At 36.4% G+C, this 20760-nt stretch overlaps 1 protein-coding gene and 1 pseudogene across 5 annotated transcripts in view; one reads left to right on the forward strand and one right to left on the reverse strand.

The window, feature by feature from the left end:
• Positions 1-20760, reverse strand: part of Cadps2 (calcium dependent secretion activator 2) — a 418215-nt gene that overhangs the window by 19088 nt on the left and 378367 nt on the right. For all 5 annotated transcript variants that reach the window (XM_048340139.1, XM_048340138.1, XM_048340137.1 and 2 more), the window contains 3 exons: positions 19088-19171; positions 18951-18983; positions 6725-6832 (listed from right to left, as the gene is read on the reverse strand). In XM_048340139.1, the coding sequence (XP_048196096.1) occupies positions 6725-6832; positions 18951-18983; positions 19088-19171 (225 nt within the window). The remainder of the gene's footprint in view (positions 1-6724; positions 6833-18950; positions 18984-19087; positions 19172-20760) is intronic.
• On the forward strand, positions 15002-16119 carry LOC125347076 (annotated as a pseudogene).

The raw sequence follows: 20760 nt of genomic DNA on the forward strand, positions 1-20760 counted from the left end.
AACTAACTGCACTGCCAGATGAGGTGCCTGTTTAAGCCTGTGTTGTTAATTAGCTGATTCTACCAGACCTGCCACATATGTCCAGGTGCCTCAAATAAAGATGTGGATTTCTGGGAATGTGCCAAATGACAATTGTGTGCCACGATCACATTTCAAGAATCTAAGTTAAGAAGTCCACATGACTTTTTTTTTTCCCCTTGAAGATTCTTTTGAATTATCAAAGAAATAAGATCAACAAGCTACAATACATTTTTCTTGTTGAGTTTTCATTTTAGGCAATTAGGCACGCTTATCTCAAATTTCTCAGGTTATAATTCACCAACAGCTTAGATTTAAATGAGGGCCTTTGGCCTCTCTGAACGGTGTCTGGACTTGCCAGAGCTAATTTGGCATACACCGTACATCAAAAGTAGATCCTTCCTTCTATGAATTCTTACACTTACAAATAATAACTGAACATTGAGATGAGGATTATTAAGTCAAATGAACCAGACATCTGTAGTTTTGTAATGTGAGAGTGCCTTTAAAGAGACATAAACTTGGGGTGGAGGATTAAAAGGAAAATCTTAGATAAGCTTTGCACAGCATTGACAAATACAGATACAATGATATTGAGCAGATTTGATTATGAGGAATTTAAGAGTATCAAATAACTTCAGTGTGTTTCCAGATATTGTAAATGAAACAAGCAAGAATATATGTCATTTAAAACAGAACACAACATTTGGAAAGCAAAGTGTTAAAACATCTGACAAGTAAAGTGAGGTGTGGTTTGTGAGAAGAATCAGATGTTGTTCTTTAGGATACATGCAACAGAGTAGTCCAACTTAAAAACAACAACAAAAAAAACCTTCTAAGTCAGGTGCTGGTGACTCAGATCTATAATCCTAGATATTCAGGAGGCTGACATCTGAGGATTGGGGTTTGACGTTAGCCTGTAAGTCCATGAGACTCTTATTTCAAACCAACCACCAAAAAGCCAGAAGTGGAGCTATGCCTCAAGTGGTCAAGTAGTAGAACACTAGCCTTGACCACAGAACGCAGGGACAGTGCCCAGGTGCAGTTCAAGCTCCAGAACCAGTACAAATGAATATGTGAAAAAGGTAACAATGACCAATATAGATGTATATTGTATTTCTGTGTATGTATATGTATACATAGGTCACTGTCACCTTTTTCATCTTCCTCCCAATCTTTCTCAACTCTTTCCATCCCCTCAATTTTCCTAGTCTTATTTAAACATATATAAAGGGTACATTATGTCTGTATTTTCTCCCCATTCCTCTCTCCATTCATCTATTCTCTTCCTCTTGACCTCAACTACCACACGACACCCCAAGTTCCAGCTTCCTGGTATTCATTTTGTTAAACTGACAGTTGTTCAACAGAATTACACTGCTGGAATGCTCCCTTGCACATACCATACTAGTTCAATTTTTAATCTAGCTTTATTACAGAATGAGGTATCCTAGCTCACAACATAACACTATTTAGAAAATAATTATTTCACACAGACTCAAATAAATCATTCAATTTATACTATCCATCCCTTTTAGGGACTAGTATTAGTATTTGATTTTAAGTATTGACAGAAAATTCATGGCTGAGCTTAACTGAATAACAATTAATATTTTATTTTTGTCTGCTTTTTATATAGAAGCAAAGGAGAAAAGAAAATACTTTGTGATAGAAAATGATATTCATTTAGATAGTTTATAGTAACTGTCCAGAAATTTGAAAGATCTATGAAGAAAAGAAATTGCTAATTTTTTACATTGACAGACACAGAAGAAAAACAGAATTATAGGAATGCAAGTTAACTTGCCATGCAAATGGGTTTCAGTTTGTATCCTTTATAAAGTATATGCTTAGACGTTCAAAATCTCACCTAAAGAATATAATGGTACAATGCTAACCATAAACATATATGAGCAAACTTATTACATAAAGTTTTGTTGAGTAACCACTTTGTTGGTTTGAGACAAGGTCTTAGTTAGGATGGTCTTGAACTTGAAATCCTCCTGACTCAGCTTTCAGAGTGCTAGAATGACAGGTGTATGTTGTCATGCCTGGTTTACTAGCCAATCTAATATATGTTTTGTTGATTTAAACTGTTTTGGGAAAATAAATTTAGCCATAAACTGAATCCTTCAATAAGTTAAGAACAGAATGTTTCTGTTATCAAGGGCAAATAAACCCTTGCATCAAAAATTTTGGGGACTGATGTGAAGAACTAAATTAAAAAAAACTCAGCATTTCTCTCTTTCCTCACTTAGGATTCCAGAGACAAACAAGGGCTCTTTGGTGCAAAATTAGTTTTATTTTGAGAATCATATTCACTTATAATATTTTTATTTTTTTTCTTCTTATCATAGCATGAATAGGCTACTGATCCTATTTGCACAGTTTAGGTCAATTTTGCTCAAAATCTTTAATTTAGAGTTGCTTTATTAGGAAGACAGAATTCTTTTCATGAAAAGTCCTTACAAATTAATCCTTTATGAAACACTGTTTGGATGAATATAACTGATTAACTATCATTTAAATAATTACTTTTAATTTTATAAGACATTTTACAATATTTAAAAAAAAATCTCATGGAGATGAAACTCCTCGACAATTAAATATTTAATCAGTTTATAACACAAGAGAATGTTTAATCTGCATGATTTGCCAATTAGATGCTGCACCCTGGTGTGACTTCACCAACAGGAAAGCGAACGTGAGATAGTTTCAAAGGGACTCAAGATGGGCAATACCCAACTTGAGGCAGGGTGAGCGTGCAGGACGTTTGCCTTAGGAAGCCTCCTATTGACTTCACTTTGTAATATTTTGGACTTCAGAAAGGACCACAGAAGTGCTGCTATGGCTATTTTTATAAATATTAGTTTTAATTTCTGATACATTATACCACTTTCCAGCCCAGAGCATCAATATATCCTAGAAATGCCTCTAGCATCTTCCCCTTCCCACCCCCCCCCCCCCCCGCCAACACACACATAGGACACCTAAGACTTTGGTTCCATGTCCAGAAACCTGCAAGAGTTGAGCAACCACTTTCACTAGGAGAAAAAATATAAGTGACACTAAAAATTGGGTAAGAATTAGAAAACTGTTGTCCTTAGTTTTAAATTGTGGACAAACAAGCTGAAGATGGTTTTACAAATTTGATAGAAATTGTAAAGACCACTGACAACGATATTTTAAGTTAGTAAAAGGACATTAATGTAAGGAAGATTGCTCCCCCAAATAGAATTTCCTCCTATTTGTTTGTTCCTGGTATAAGAGTTTCAACATAGAGCCCTTGGTTTTCTGTGCTAGGCTAGTAATCTATAATTACAGCCATAATATAGCCCAAATTTTTGCTGGTTTTCTTGGAAACTGAATCTAGTTTAAAAAAAAAGCATTTATTTATTTATTTATTTATTTATTCATTCATTCATTCATTCATTCATTTTGGTCTAGGCTGCCCTAAAGCCTGGATCCTCTAGATCTCAGATTTCTGAGTGGCTACCATTACAGGTGTGAATCATGGGCACCTGGATTTTGTTGTTTTTCTTTTTTTTTCTTTTTTTCTTTTTTTTCCTACCATAAATCTGTAATATTTTTCTATTCAGGCAAAATTCATTTAGACTTCTCTTACCCAGATAGAACATTATTATTAAAGAAGTAAATGCAAGCTCTGAACTTAGCCTGTGTCTCCCTGTACTCTGTGACGGCAGAGTTACTATTGTCCAACATATCCTGGTGGCTTGGATAGAAAACTTGCCATGAATATAGAGACTTATTTGAGTTCCAAGCACTGTTCTCAGTTTGGATTTCAGAACTGTGATAGTAGATACCCAAATTTCATATGGCGCACAGCTATAATGCTGTGCAGACCTTAATTTTTCTGCTTAGCTGGGCATTTACAATGGCTTCCTATGTAAGGTACCTTGCTTTCATTTGGTTATCATGAAAGGATTAAGAATTGCTATCCTGAAAACACTATGTAAACATCCCAGTAATTTCTTTTTTTTTTTTTTTTTGCCAGTCCTGGGCCTTGGACTCAGGGCCTGAGCACTGTCCCTGGCTTCTTTTTGTTCAAGACTATCACTCTGCCACTAGGCCATGTATATGAGGCAAGCACTCTTGCCACTAGGCCATATTTCCAGCCCCCATCCCAGTAATTTCTATTATTATTGAGAAAGTTAAAACTAAAAGAATCATTAGTATAAAGTCTGGAAGGACTTCAAGACCTCCAGAGCTCTAGACCAGCAATTTCATTTTCTATATAGTAGCTAAACTGAATCCTAAAGAAATGATAGAACCTGCCAAAGACATTCAGAAAATTCATGGCAGAACTGTGGTTTCTCCACTCCCAGTCTACTGCTCTTTCCATAATATGATTTTACCATTTCACATTTTAAGAGTTAAGTTCTCATATTGCAATGACCCTTAGCCCTTTAGTTGTTTGAAAATCACTCCATGTTCACCCACTCTAATAGATGTGTGCATGTCTGTATTTTCTTTTACATTGGAACTTAGGAGGATCCATTTACTTACTTACATAGGAAGTACTCTAATTGGGATATCAAAAGTTTGTCATGTTGCCTGAGTACAATTGTTCTCCTCTATCTTTTTATCTCTAATAGGCTAAGGCTGCTAACAGTATATTTAAGATCATTATTTTCAACTGTTTCTTGACACCTAACAATATTATTTTAAGCTCCAGCTAAGGGGATTTTCAATAATTATATAATGTCTCTCAGTAATGATCTGTTGCTTAAGATACACATTCTACTTTACCTTTCAACACATACTTGATAACCTCTCATTTACTAACTGTAATTGAGACAAATTCAGTCTTGGCTAATTAGGGGCTCTCCGTCCCCCTTTATACATTTTACTCCTGATGACATAGCAACAGAATTAAGGACTATTTTTATTTTTAATTAAATAAAAATGTGCAACCTAAAAACATTAAAATGTTTAAGGACATTACAACAATTTTGCAAATAACAAGTCTAATGTTCTACTGGGGACATGAAAAATGATAGAACCTTCACACCCAAAACAGAGTGGTTGGGAATGAAACCCACAACCATATCTGAAGCTTGAGTATCAAAAGCATACAGAACTAAGACAATTAAGGTATGACACATTAATGGCTTCCCTGGGTCCACTTTAGTTAGGTCAGACTGCTACTGTTGCCCAATAGTCTTCTAAGAAAGTTCAGTGAAAGTTCAGCTATTCAAGTGGGTAATATTTTCAAGGTTGAAAAAAATATCTCATTATGAACTAACAGCAAGAATGGTTAAAGTTTGTAGTAAGTAAGTTATCAGCACAAAAATTTAAGTTAAGGGAACATTCTCCCAGCCCCTAAAAAAAATCTATCTAGAGTGGACAGAATGGTTCTACTTCATTTCTACCAAACAACATGTGCTTTAGCTTTCCTAGAAAGAAACATAACAGAAGCTGCATCCAACCCAACTCTCTTTTTCTGTTCAACAGTTTTGAAAATCACCAGCTAAGCAAAAAAGTAAAGGAGAACTCAGAAATGCAACATATGCTTGGAAATTGAACGCAAGAGCAAATGGAAGCAGAAGTTGCTAATATGGTTTCAGTATTTTGTAAAAGAGCCAGCTGGATGGATGATAATTTTTCTACCCCTGCAGGGCATCAAAGCTTTTAGGAAATCATTCTTTTCACACATATTAACACTTAGCTTATTAAAACAGATGATACTTTTATTGTGAAATGGCCTGGGTAGAGGTTGGAAACTTAAAGTCAGAAAAATAAGATTCATATTGACCGACCAATCTGACAGTGAATACTGACATGACAGACCGTGGCAAGAGATTATGATGACGTTCTGGGACCTTCTGTAACTGCCACAGCTGAAGTGTCACCAGGAAGCCCGTGAATTGCTGTTATGAAAACATTTGCAGTAACTTGCATAATTAAAATGAAACTGCCAGAAAAGCATTTCTAAAAATGCAGAGAAGATGTACATAAATAAATAAACTTGAAAACAAATACCACATTTCAGGATCAGCATTGTAGTGAGCTGTAATACAAGGTTACCTTGCAAGTACAGTACCATTTTCGTTGAAATGACTGTTGATAACAATAAATGAATGACAATAGTGTTATTTAAGTGGACTGCTCTCTTGATTACCTTTCTAGATGCTCAATAAACACAACTCCACAATCACTGCATCTAAAGCTAAAATGCCCCATGTCTATTTGTCATGACTAACCTTTGTACTGATAAGACTATCATACCTCTCAGCATGTTATTAGTATATGAAATCAAAATAAAAACGTTCAATAACAGTGCTATGGCAGATATACTGGCTTGGAAAAGGCAGCTCATGTCTTTAATACATTGGCTTTCAAAAATCTTTTATAGGAGGAACCAGATCCATTGCCCCACGAATTCTGCCCATAGAAGCAGAAAAGGAAATGCCACTGCATGCTCTAGGAGACTCTGCTTGTTAAAACAAACCTTAGCAGGGCTTTGAGACTAATTATGAGGGTGACCGTTTTCATATAGAAAAGAGAGGTAGCCAAAGCTTTCATCAACCATCAAGGAAAAATAAAAGTTATCGACTCTATTATCTGGATGGAGGAAACATGAACAAAAAGGAGAACTGGATTTGCAAACAGTCTATCGAAATACAATTTTCTTCTTTGCAGGGTACATTTTGTGCCATCATACCATGGCATGGTAGCTACTTACATCGAACAGCTTTTCTATGTACATTTCTTCATTGACCTTCTCCCGAAGAATATCCTGGTTTTGCCGAACGAACATGATATAGGTGTCAGCTAGGTCCATCCCTGGTTTCTGATGGGAGGATAAAGTACAGGGAAAAAGCATCATCAGATCTCTTGTATGAAATTAAGGTTTAACACAGCTGGGAAAATGTTTTTGAAGTTACCCTATTTATGTATGCTTGAAACCAAATAAACAATGAGCTCCTTAAATGAACTTCATAAATAAGGTAATTGAATAATAAAGTTTACTAGCAAACTTACTGTATTTTTGTTTTATTATGGAGTACTTGAGGTCATATTCATTATTATTTCAATGTTTACAAATGGTTAGATGTAAACCTGTAGACACTGTTGTTTTCTTGAAAGGCTATATTGAAATTTCAACATGCCAAGCAGAATAAATGAAATTTTCAAAATTTTCTCAATGTAATTATTAGTTCCTAATTGCAAGCACAATTTGCTTTTCATCATCTCTTACTCGTTTATCAAACTATTAAAATATTAGCTTTTATTATGCTGGGTCATTTAATTCTCATGGGTGTTTAAGGAATTACAAACTACATTTCTTATTAAGCTGAGTAAGATACTGCTAGAGGGAGACTGGGTTAAAATATTTTTACATAATGAAGTAAAAACTAAGTGTGAATTGGCCATTGCTTCTAGTCATTATTTATCAATATTATTTTAAGGATTTATCTTATTAGAAAAGCAAAGGAATATAAACAAATTAGGTTCCTATATAGAACTAGAGGGGCAAATCGATTTAACACTCTATTACTTGAGGCATACCTCCACTTCTGACTTTTTGCTGGTTAATTGTAAATAATACTCTCAAGGAGTTTCTTGCCTGAGCTGGCTTTTGAACTATGATCCTCAGATTTCAGCCTCCTGAGTAGTTAGGCTTACATGTCGGTGTCTTTAATGCAAGAGGAGAGAGAGTAGTTAACATTCTTTCTTGCCATAGACTAATCAGTACTAGGAAGGGACAAACAACTGAAAGTTAGTCTCTAGACTAGTTAATGAAAAACAAATATCATCTATACTTGGGGTTAATTCACAGTCTCTATTAGTTATTTGGCTAACAGTAAAACTAGTAAGAAGAAAATAGTGAAGTGGATGAGCAAATGAAGTAGTTAGGCTTATATCATGTTCACAGGATACATTTAAAATCTTTATCATGACCAAACTCATTTTTGACAGTAAATATTGCAAGAAGATTATAAGAACCAGTGAGAACAACTCAAGGTACACCTCTAATTGAGGCTAGCTAAGTGGTAGCATATACATGATCATAAGAATTGTCCATCTCTTGGTTAAATACATAGCACCTGCATGAAGCTATTTTATTCCATTTATGAACATTTATTTGAGTTTTTCTTACAGTTATATCTGTGCAATTTCCATGCAATAATCATACTACTCTTATATATACCTTAATAAATGCCACATCCATTCAAGAATTTTTACAATATAATCCTTCTATAACTAAGGTAAGTTGAAAATTTGAAATAACTGTATATATATGTATATGTATACATATATATATATATACATACATACAGCTAGGCAATATATTCCAAACTTAATAGAGGCTACTGAACAAATTAATTCCTTCACTATTTCTGTGTAATTTTTATAATCAGTATTTGAAAGAATAAATACCACAATGAATACAAGTTTGGATTTCAATGAATAAAAACAGATTGTTTGCTTTCTTTGTGAGGGGACATTATATATCAGATTTTTGAGTGAAGAGGCAGGTAATCTGTACAAAAGTATTACTATTTATTCTCAAGGGCAAACTAACTCATAAGATAAGTATTTCTCTCCATGCCCTTTCAAATTTTGTCAAAACACTGAAAATGAGAACATTCTGAAAGCTGAAAATGACATGAGGACAATTTTCTATACTTAATGGTGAGTTAGCTCAGCATTTGAGTTTGAGTTTCTGTCAGGTACCTGGAAACTAGAATCCCTGATACACATGATACAAAGGCACTGGGTTCAGGCAGCTAATCTGGGCGTTGAACAAACAAATGAGAGGGTTGCCTTCTCATATTGTTCTTTTTTTTAATTTCTACCTTTTAAAGCAAAACCATGCTTATAAATCTAATCCAGTCAATCACTTAACCCAACAAATCTGTGGGAGTTATGGCCAGGAGATAGGGGAATAATGACATTATAGACTTGCAAAGATACTAAGGTAATTTATTTTCTATTTCCTTGCTAACTCCAAGATGATGTCATGAAATTTTGTCCAGGAAGAGTTTACTTTTCACTATCTAAAATCAACAAACACTTGGACCTTTAAGCCTAAACATAAACAAAATGCTCTTCTCAATAGGTAGACTCAATAGACAGAGCATTGGAAGCTGTAAGTGGTAAAAGTTCTACCACTTTCTAATGAAACAAAACTCTGGTGGAGGATATGAGACAAAGCACATTTAAAAGTTTGTTTTAACAATTTATTTCTTTCCTTTTCCTTTTGAAATTGCATTTGCCTCCCATTTTAGCAAATTATGATCTACTGGCTTGGAAAACAAAACCTAGAATTCTTATCATACCTCATTAGCATTATATCTCCTTTTATCTTTGTGCTGTTTACCTATTCTTGAAACTGTGACATATGGGAATTTCACACCTAGTGAATATATTTTCATGTAGCTTGTGGCATGAGACTATAATCATTAAAAGAATATACACAAGTAAGAGTAACTGCAACAGCTGGTGACATTTACCAATTAGAGTTATAGTTCTTTAAAACACTTTATCCTTCATTTGGTGTATGAAGGGTAATTATCTCTGATAAATTGCTGAAAAAGATGTAATTTTCCTTTTAAACAGTTTTTACATACAGTACAAATGTGTTTGGATAGAAGACATTATCGCTGGTTCAGTGCTCCTTTGTGTTAACATGCTGTGTTCTGGAAGTAGAATTATACACTTAGAAAGTCATTGCATCTAATTCTACTATGAAATGATTTCTATAGGAAATGAAACATAGTTTTAAAATCCTCAAACTGCAGGGTGCTGGTGTCTCATGCATGTAACCCTAGCTTATTAGTTAGGGAGGTTGAGATCTGAGGATCATGGTTCAAAGCTAGCCTGGATAGATAAGTCCTTGAGATTATTCTCTACAATTGATCAGCAAAAGGTGGAGATGTGGTTCAAATGGTAGAGCACCAGCCTTGAGAAAAAAAACTCTACAGGACAGTGCCCAGGGCTCTGATTTCAAGCCCCAGTGTGTACATAAAGGGGAAAAAACCCCTCAAACAACAAACTAAACATACTGTTAATTTCTTGTGTGTAAATTTCTTGGTGTGTAAATGCATGCTCGTGATTGCATCTCAAGATGGAACATGAATATAAATTTTGGTACAAGTAGAAATCACCCAATTTCATCAAAGGAAAAGTAACGTGAAACTTCAACCATGGTTTATGGTGAGTTTTAAAATCAATAATATAGTATCCCAGAGAGCTGTATTTAGAAATCTTTTCTAAAATGATAATTAAGTTATAGCTTTGTAATGATTATGATAAAATAACAATTAAAAAAATCACATATCAAGTTCTCTTCTGTATTAAATACCATTTAGTAAGGGAAAATAAATTATTTCATTTTCATCTTCCCATTTAAATCTCGGAGACACTCAGTTCATTACTCACTGATGTCCTTATCTTGCTGGTTAAGGTAGTCATGTCCACATCAAAAGAGCTCCTAGAGTACTCTTAATCTGACTAGACAGGAACAGATTTGGTCTAATGTTATAGTAAAAGGACACGAAGATCTAACAAATCCCTCTATGAGCAGAAAGAAGTCAGTAGGGGAGGAAATGCCTTATTTTAAGGTAAGTGGATCATGCCTGTAACATCAGCTACAGAAGTGCTCAAATATATCACTGAGTGAATGAGTTGAAGTAAGGGTGCAAACTCCAGTACATTTTTTTTCATGTGTTAATTACTAGTTAACCTAGCAAGATGAACAGGCTGCTTAAAAAAGAGAGAGAAAAAAATTCCTGGTTAATTATATGCTGCAAGCGCTCTGACTTCCTGCTGCTATGTCTAATCCCACAGGTGCAAGCCTTCGCCTTCCCCATTCATGGGCAGGTGGGAGCCACACACTGCAGTCATTTTTCACAGCAACACAGTAAGATTCGCTTAACCTGCAACTGGAGGTTCACAACACACTACACAAACACTGTCAGGGTATCTGTTTTAACGAGGAGACAAATTTTTTAAATCAACAATTCCAGTCTCAAAGATTAGCTAGGAGCTATCGTGTAATTGCCTTCATTTGAAAGTGCTCTTCATATAACCTAGAAAAACTTGCTTTAAACAATCACATGCAAAACTGAGATGTCCTCATTTATGATGATCTGCATGCTTCACTAATGAAATACCTGCATCATTACCATTTAACAAGATGTAAGATGAGTGCCTTCTAAGTTTGAAATTGTAGCAGGGATGTCTTACAGCTCCAGCATGTGGGGCTCTGTAATCATTTATCACTGATCATTAGGGGGTTCAGGTCATAATTTTACAAACACATAATTTATCTCAGGGCTGGTTAAAAACACTACTTGTTTTCACTGTTTAATAAGTTCCTCATTACTGTGGTCCTTGTATGTTTATATATTTTGCAACCGAGTAAAGTGTAAAATTTTCAAAAGTACTTGGAGTAGTTTAAATAAGTTATATATTTGCAAAAGGCATAAAAGCACACATTTTATCTATACCCATGAACATCGTGTGTATGTGCGTGTGTATAAACTTTCTACCAATAGAATTGTTATTCTGTAATCATGTAGAATGCCAGAGGAAATACACAATAGTCAAATCCTTCAAACTATGTTGATAGCAATGTAAATATTATATAAGCCTGCTAGAACAAGAAATAGCTCATAAAAATGGGCACAGGAGAAAAAACATTAACAATGAATGTTTACAAAGATATGAAATTTTCAACATTCCTAATAGGTTTTGTATGTTTTTTTAAACAGTGAAAGAAAGACATTATCATTTAGAAAAATTCCAAACTATTGTTTTGAGCAGAAAGTGACTGTCATTCACTCTTTGCTCTGTAAAATTTAGCAGCATGTCAAATGCTGTTAAATTAACCTTATTATGTATTTTGCGAGCCCAATTTGAAGAGTGCAAAGTACTGAGTTAAAGAAGATGGAGCTTACCACCAGGAAATGGACACATTCAAGAGTTGGGATGGGGCCAAGGGGAGAGAAATAGAGGAATGAAGTGGGGGAGATGCAGTCAATAATTCACTGCATAAACCACTTAAAGATAATTTTAAAATATATAAAAAGTTAAACAAATAAAAAGAAGGAGGGAAAAAAAGAGTAGGGGAGTGATGGTTGAGAATGTTGAAACACTTGACACTGACCAAGATGTATTGTATTCTGGATTTTAAAAAATGGCAACTCCTTGGGACACCCACTTAAAGATAATACTACTAAAAAATGATGATGGAATGTACATCCTTTTGAAAATGGCTTTCAGACTTGGGGCATGAAATGTGAATTCTTGAAGCATGTACATTTCACTTAGTACTGCATGGCTAAGAGAGAAAATTCCAGTACTCCAGAGTTTGTGTTCTGGATGAGGCACTTTTAAAAATCTACAGTATGAGCAGTCTGTAGAGGCAGAACCCTCCTGTAATGCTATCAGAGCTTCAAATATATTGAATTATATGCTCTATTTATGCTCCTATAAGTGAGGTAGTCATATGACACTCATTCTTTATATTAAAATGAATAGATTATTTCCTCTAAGGAACAACATAATTTATATATTCACATGTCTAGACATAGCTGACACAAGCACTTGTATGTCAAAATATTTTTGTCATATCTCTGGGAGAAGTCTTTCCAGAGATAAAGTTACTTTATATGTTAGAAAGAATACTGAATTATACCTTAAGATGTTAGGCTGAAATATGCAAGGAAAGGAGGTTGGCTGCTTCTTTTCTCTCTAGTTGAGATTTATGGATTTGCTCAGCCTTCTCCATTTAAAACCATTTTTTCTGAAACCATTTTGAAACCATTCTGTTTTTGTTCTACAATGAGGATTGCTCATATCTCATTTAGAGTTGTTGATGCTGATACAGTATTGCACTTGGTAAGAAATGTGTTGATATGTGTATAGTATATAGGTTTCAAACTGTTATATCCCTAAGTAGTGATCATAATGAGTTTTTAAAATGTATTAAATTTCTCAGTTGACATTATTGTCCATTAACCTTCCCCTCACCTATGCATAGGTGCTTGGTATCAGATAGAAAAACTACATAAGGATTTGAAGACGTAAACTAAAAGTACTCTGATATTATTTCCCTTTTCATTTTTAAGGTGCACATGTACAGGGACTGATTTCCTTAGTCCCATTGGAACTTCCTACAAGGCCTGAGTGCATAGAATAGCAACGGTAAGAAGGAGGCCGTGGACTGACCTTACATAAGAGCTAGACAGAAAAAACAAGTGAGCGAAGATGCCAGAAGCACAGTACACAGGTCTCCTGCTCACTCATAGAGCAGTGAGACTCAGTCTGGTTGTGGTGTGCATATACGACTCTCTCCAGGTGAGTGTGTCCCAGTGGGCAGGAGCTCCATTTTCCAAGTCCTGCCTAGTTCTCATTCTGACGTAAAACACTGGGTAGTCAGGTGACCTTATGTAAGTAACAATGTTTGGGGGGAAAAAGTAAGAAAAGAAAGAAGGGAACAAAAAATAACAGTGTCACTCTTCCCCCCGGTACAAGTCACCGCTGATATACAAGGTGCTTAGTATTTTAAAATAGACGGAAAAGGGATGAAAAGACATCCCATATTTTTACTGAGTGAGTAAGGCACGTTGTTTTTCTTTTAGGGAGTGGTAATGAAATTGGTTGCTGGTGACTCATGCCTGTTATCCTAGATACTCAGGGAGGTTGAGATCTGAGGATCACAGTTCAAAGCCAGCCCAGGCAGCAAAATTCCTGCGACTCATATGTCAAATTAAGCACAAAATAATTGAAATGAAATACACAAACAACAATATACCAAACACAATAGAAGTGAAGCTGTGGTTCAAGACAAAGTTTTAACCTTGGGCAAAAATGCATAGAAACAGTGCCCAGGCCCTGAATTCAAACCACAGGACTGGCACAAGAAAATCATAGGTGTGAGCCACACCTGTTGTCAATGCCAACAGAACTCTACATGCCTTGGTTGCTTAAGCTAATGATCCTAAAGTTGCAGCTCATCACCTGATCAGAAAGCTAGCATGAAAGACTCCACCAGCTACTGTGTTAAGGAGTCTGAGACATTAGAATTTACTTTGTCCAGGAGTACATTAATATTTTTTCCTTCATATGTATAGCCTTTTCTTTTATAAAGAGAGGCATGAAATGTATTGGTTACACAAATAGATAAGACTGTATTTATGACATGATATATTAAAATGGCTTGATTTGAGTCATTTCTTCTTGTAGAACCTTAATGCTGCTAGAGTTATTTCAACTGAACAGATTTTTTGGAACATAAATTTCTCCTCCTATTTTTTTTTTTTTGCCAGTCCTGGGCCTTGGACTCAGGGCCTGAGCACTGTCCCTGGCTTCTTTTTGCTTAAGGCTAGCACTCTGCCACTTGAGCCACAGCACTACTTCTGGCCATTTTCTATATATGTGGTGCTGGGGAATAGAACTCAGGGCTTCATGTATATGACACAAGCACTCTGGCCACTAGTCTATTTTTTTAAACAATAATAAAGTATAGCACCTAATTTCATAGGTAATTTTTCTTTCATATAATTAATGCTTGTATATATTTGTTTTTAAACAATTTCCAACAAGAGATACTATTGCAAAAGGTATGCAAGAATGTACTGCCCTTTTCTCTACAGATTTTTTTTTTTTTCTATGTCTTCATCTTCTCATTATCTTCTTGGGAACATTTTTTTTTTTTTTTTTTTTTTTTTTTTTGCCAGTCCTGAGCCTTGGACTCAGGGCCTGAGCACTGTCCCTGGCTTCCTTTTGCTCAAGGATAGCACTCTGCCACTTGAGCCACAGCGCCACTTCTGGCCGTTTTCTGTATATGTGGTGCTGGGGAATTGAACCCAGGGCCTCATGTATATGAGGCAAGCTCTCTTGCCACTAGGCCATATCCCCAGCCCCTCTTGGGAACATTTTGAGCTCTACTCTTTCTTGGATAGATCTAGTTTGATATCAAGAACTCAGATGTTGGCACCACCACGCAGCTAGATCAGCGTCCCGGACGCACTCAAGATGGTGCAGGCTAAGAGCTGGACGCTGAAGAAGCACTTCCAAGGTCACCCTACAGATAGTAACTTTGAGCTGAAGACTACTGAGCTCCCACCCCTAAAAAATGGAGAGGTCCTGCTTGTTGTTCCTCTCCGTGGAGCCTTACATGAGAGTGGCGGCCAAAAGATTGAAGGAGGGTGACATGATGATGGGACAGCCGGTAGCCAGAGTTGTGGAAAGCAAAAACTCAGCCTTTCCAACAGGAACTATTGTCCTGACTTTCTCCGGCTGGACAACGCACTCCATTTCTGATGGGAAAAGGTTGCAAAAACTGCCTACAGAGTGGCCAGATACATTACCACTGGCTTTGGCTCTGGGCACAGTGGGCATGCCAGGTCTAACTGCCTACTTTGGCCTACTGGAAATCTGTGGTGCGAAGAGTGGAGAAACAGTGATGGTTAACGCGGCAGCAAGCGCAGTAGGCTCTGTTGTGGGGCAGATAGCCAAGCTCAAGGGGTGCAAAGTTGTCGGATCCGCAGGTTCTGATGGAAAAATTGCCTATATGAAAAAGCTTGGATTTGATGCTGCTTTTAACTACAAGACAGAAGAATCTTTGGAGCAAGCTTTGAAAAAAGCCTCTCCTGATGGGTACGATTGCTATTTTGATAATGTGGGTGGAGAGTTTTCAAACATTGTTATATCCCAGATGAAGACATTTGGAAGAATTGCAATCTGTGGAGCAATCTCTACATACAACAGCACTTGCGCACCCCCACCAGGCCCACCTCCAGAGAAGATCATCTACCAGCAGCTCCGCATGGAAGGGTTCATCTACAACCGCTGGCCTGAGGACATGGCCCAGAAAGCTCTGAAAGACTTGCTGAAATGGGTCTCAGAGGGTAAAATCCAGTATCATGAATACCTTATTGAAGGATTTGAAAACATGCCAGCAGCATTCATGGGAATGATGAAAGGAGAAAATTTGGGGAAGACAATAGTGAAACTATGAAGAAAAATCATGGAATCATCACTGGATGATTAGCTCTTTACTATTTGGTAAAAATGTGTACTGCCTAAATTATCTAAGAATCAGCAACTGTAATGAGGTTGATCTACCTAGAATATACTACATGATCCGTGATTAGTGATGGAGTGTGAAAATTTCATGAACAACAATCAGCCATCTCTCTACCTTCTATGGTTCCAGCTTTTGGTGGTAAAATAATAATAATAATAATAGCGGTTTTTTAAGTCCAAAAATCTGCCTGTGACTTTGGATTTCTGATTTCTCATCAGTAAAATGAGGGTGTTAGCTAACACCCTACAAAAGTGGGTGAAATTGAAGTCTGAAGATGGCCCCTAGTGCTTATGTTGACACCAGGCTGACGCCAGAGGTCTAAGGGCCCATACTGCTGTGCTGTAGTTGAGTCTAATAATGTAACAGACCAAGGACTGAATCTTTCATTGACAAACACTGCCAACAATTAAAAAACATAACACTGGGAATATATATGTATGTATTCATGATTTAAATCTTTCACTTACCAAGGAATATAAAAGGTGTAAACATATAGGAAGATATCTTGCCATGGTTTAGAAAGGAGGGGAAGAGAAGCAAGAAAGACTAATAAAGGGTGCATTTGATTAGAGTACCTTATATGCATATATGGAAATAACACAGTGAGACTACTGTATGACTAGTAAATTAAAAATTTAAAGGTGCCATGCTTTTTGGACAAGACGATTCAGTATCAGAAAGACGTCCATTTGGCTGATCAGTTCTGCCATCATAGACATTGAGAGGTTACATAAAATTGTAACACAAGGAACTAATGAGGGAAAAGGTGCATCTGTAAAAAACTCTGGAAAGTGACTATTACTGCCTTCAAAGAAAAATGGAGGGCTGGGGTGTGGGTCAAGTTTACTGGAGACTTCTGGAAGGACTGGGATTAGAGAAATCTTTATATTGTATAATCTTTTGCACTGTTTGAAATCTGAATCTTATGCACATACTCAAACACAATTAAAAAGTAAAAAAAAAAAAAAAGAACTCAGATGTTAGAATACCATAGTTAGAAGGACTGATGCATTTTACAGGTGACTAAATTGAGGTCACTTAATTGAAGTAATGCCCAATGCCCAAATCAATCCAATGACACAGGAGCACTTGAGGAATGCATCTTAGTAATATCCTGGCCATACATGTATGTATGTATGTATGTGTGTATGTATGTATGTTGATACATTAAGGCTTGACCTCAGGGTTAGGGTGCTCCCTCTTCCCTTTTTTGCTCAATGCTGACACTTCACCACTTGAGCCACACCTTTACTTCTCGCTTTGTGCTGATTAACTGGAGGTTAGAATCTGATGAGCCTTTCTACCCAAGCTGGCTTAGACCTGGGATCCTCACAACTCAGCTGACTGAGTAGCTAGGGTTGAAAGTGTGAGCTATTGGTACCTAGTTTAGTTTATTTCATTTTAGAGAGAGTCTCACTATGTAGCCCTGGCTGGCTTTGAACTTGTGATGGTTCTCTTATCTGGGCCTTCTAAATTGCCAGGAGAAGAGATGTGCACCAATGCACTAGGCAAATGCTTGTGTGTGTGTGTGTGTGTGTGTGTGTGTGTGTGTGTGTGTGCGCTCATGCACCACATGTGTGACCTGGACTCAGGACTTGGGCTCTGTCACTGTCCCTTAGCTTTTCTGCTCCAAGCTTGTGCTCTATCACTTGAGCTACAACTTCACTTCCAGCTCTGTGGTGATTAATGGCTATGCATTGTATGGACTTTTCTGCCTGAGTTGGCTCTGAAAAGCCAGGATCCTCAGATATCAGCTGAAATCCAAGACTTTCTAGTATTCAACCTGCTAATATCCACAATGGTGACTACACATGGGATGTTTCTGAGGTATGAATAGTTACTGTGTATTCCATCAAGTCTGAAATTTTAAATTGTTTCCATTGTGTTCTAATTCTTTGAAAATTGGCATATATGTCAAAACATGATGCTACACAGAGCATCATATCTTGATCATATGCAATGCCAAAATTAATTTGATACAATGATCAACTTAAATTGCTATACTAATCTCTCAGTTATATTTCCCAAAGCTAGCTAAGTAAGTTTCATGATTTTTGTGAATGACATCTTAATTTTTCAACAGAGTTATAGGTCATGTATTATTTCCCCAAAATTCTGAGAAAAACAAAATATTACATTAAAATATATGATAACAAAATATTAAATATGTGACAACTGATCTTTAAACTGCTCTATGTTTGGAAAACAAATTCTTACAGTTAACTCATTAACTTTTTTAAAAATGTAATTTAATTTTTTTGATGATTTTTGTTGTTGTTGTTGTTGTTTGACAGTCCTGGGGCTTGGACTCAGGGCCTGAGCACTGTTCCTGGCTTCTTTTTGCTCAAGCCTAGCACTCTACCTCTTGAGCCACAGCACCACTTCTTGCCATTTTCTGTATATGTGGTGCTGGGGAACTGAACCCAGGGCTTCATGTATACAAGGCAAGCACTCTTGCCACTGGGCCATATCCCCAGCCTGCTCATTCACCTTTATTGCTATTTTAATTCCTATAAGAAACATTTCACATAAAAGCAGAGAACAGTAAGTATTTTTTTCAGCATCTTTTTTTTTTCCATCCCAAAGTGCTATGACTTTCCTATGCAAGTCTGGTCTCATGTTTTCATGATGATCCAGCCTTGTAAGAGCTCATAAGTATGACAGACAAAATACACTGTAGTAACTTGCCAAACCTTGTTATGAGGGCTAGTGCTTGCTTGAGGAAAATAAACTATTCCCTAGGGGAATGGCAGTGGTATAAAGATTTGAAATAAACCTGTGGTGAACCATAATTATTAAAAGAGAGAAAGAGTAAGAGAGATGAGAGAGAATTGTATATTGTTTGAAAAGCAGAAAAAATACTTACAGGAACATCAACATACTTTGCAGCTGCCTTCACCTTAAATGGAAAGAGATAATTGTGAGAATTATGTTCTTAACTGCTATGTAAGTGCTAAGATAACAATGAAAAGACCACAGAAGAGAACTCATTACAATACTTACAGTGAATGACAGAATGGACGAGAAGAAAGTACCTTCATCATACCTTGACAACTTAGACAGCACCCCTTCCAACACTGAAATGAACTGCAATACAGTTTACAGTGAGTGCTTAGCAGGTTTCAGAGAAGAAAATCTAACAGCAGTATGAAAAATAAAAATTTCTGAACCAACTTTTCCCAAGACACAAAAATCCACAAAGAATACACTGACAGGTCAGGTAAGGTTAAGTCATAATGTTGGTTCGTTTCATTCCATGAATGAACATGAATTCCATGATCCTTTGCCATTTCTGCAACGGCAATATATTTCATATATAACATATGTGTTTTATATTTCATATATATAGGAAACATACAATATGACTCTAGTTAATGTACATGTTAGGTAGTTTAAACCATAAATGAATAATTTCATGAGTCAATTTCTTAAAATATTCTTCATCTTCAATACAGATGCTGGTAAACAAAGATGGTCAAGTTATTTTCTATTATGTATTACTTTACCCTCTCCTAACTTTGTCTATATTGATAAAAGAGGTTGAATAAAGGTGTGATAATTACAGGGAGTTGTAATATTCACTGTCCTTATCCCACTAATGAGCATTTATGACGCAGCTCTTCTTGTGATACTTAAAGATGATCGCTATTTCCAGAAGGTCACACAACAGACTGGGTGCTAAAACAAATACACACATGGTAGGGTACAGTTGCAGCCCATTGGACAGAGAATATACATCCTGATTCTGACCTGCATACATTTCAGTACTCAATTCTTCCATTTGTTAAATGTGTGTGTTGAGGGACAGAAGAAATGGGTGTTGAATTCAAATTATTCTCAAAAATATTTTGCATTTCTAACACAATGTTTTTCTATAAGATGGGATAGGTGTGCTGTAAAAGAAAAATGGGAGATTTTACTGTATTGAGTGCAAACATACTGACTAAACTCTGGCATGAAGATCAATGAATATGAAGAACCTAGTAAGGACTTACTCTCTCCATCTCTCCCCTTCAGATCTAAAATACTATGCACTTTTGACAAATTACACATTCCCAAGGGGAACGTACTAGCAAGGTTTTTTAAATATGAAAAGGGAAATGAACGAAGGCTGGTTTTTGTTCACATAGCAGCTTCTTCAGCGAAGTGCTAATAGTTCCAGGGACCCAGCTTATTGGTCTCCAGGGACACCAGAACATGCTGAGAGTGCGCAGGAGATCATCTTTTCTCTATGGCAGATCAATTACTGCAAAATAGTTTATGCAAAAGAAACAAAAACTTCCCTGTAGGTTTCTCTATCACATCATTTGTGATATGATGTAAGAACACAGAAAGAAAGTCAGGCAAACTGCTAACTAAAGTTATATTTTTAAAGAAGTAGAATTTATGCCCAGCTAAGGGTATATATATCCTGAGGGATACAAGCAGCACCCCCCCCCAAATTACAAATTGCTCATAACTGCAAGTCAATTTAGTCCTTTCTTCTTGCCCATTAGGTGTTCTTAGCCAGTACAACTGCCTAGCTCAACTTGATGTGGTTTGCAAGGACCCAGAAGACCAATACTCCAGGGCTGTATCAGACCAAGGGAAGGGAATTCCAGACTTAATGGCCCCCTGTGGAAAATGCTTCATCTCTTGTAACTCAAATCTTGAGAGCAAGTGTGTGCTGGGTGATC

Source organism: Perognathus longimembris, chromosome 2, assembly GCF_023159225.1.
Source record: "Perognathus longimembris pacificus isolate PPM17 chromosome 2, ASM2315922v1, whole genome shotgun sequence".
NCBI lineage: Eukaryota > Metazoa > Chordata > Mammalia > Rodentia > Heteromyidae > Perognathus > Perognathus longimembris.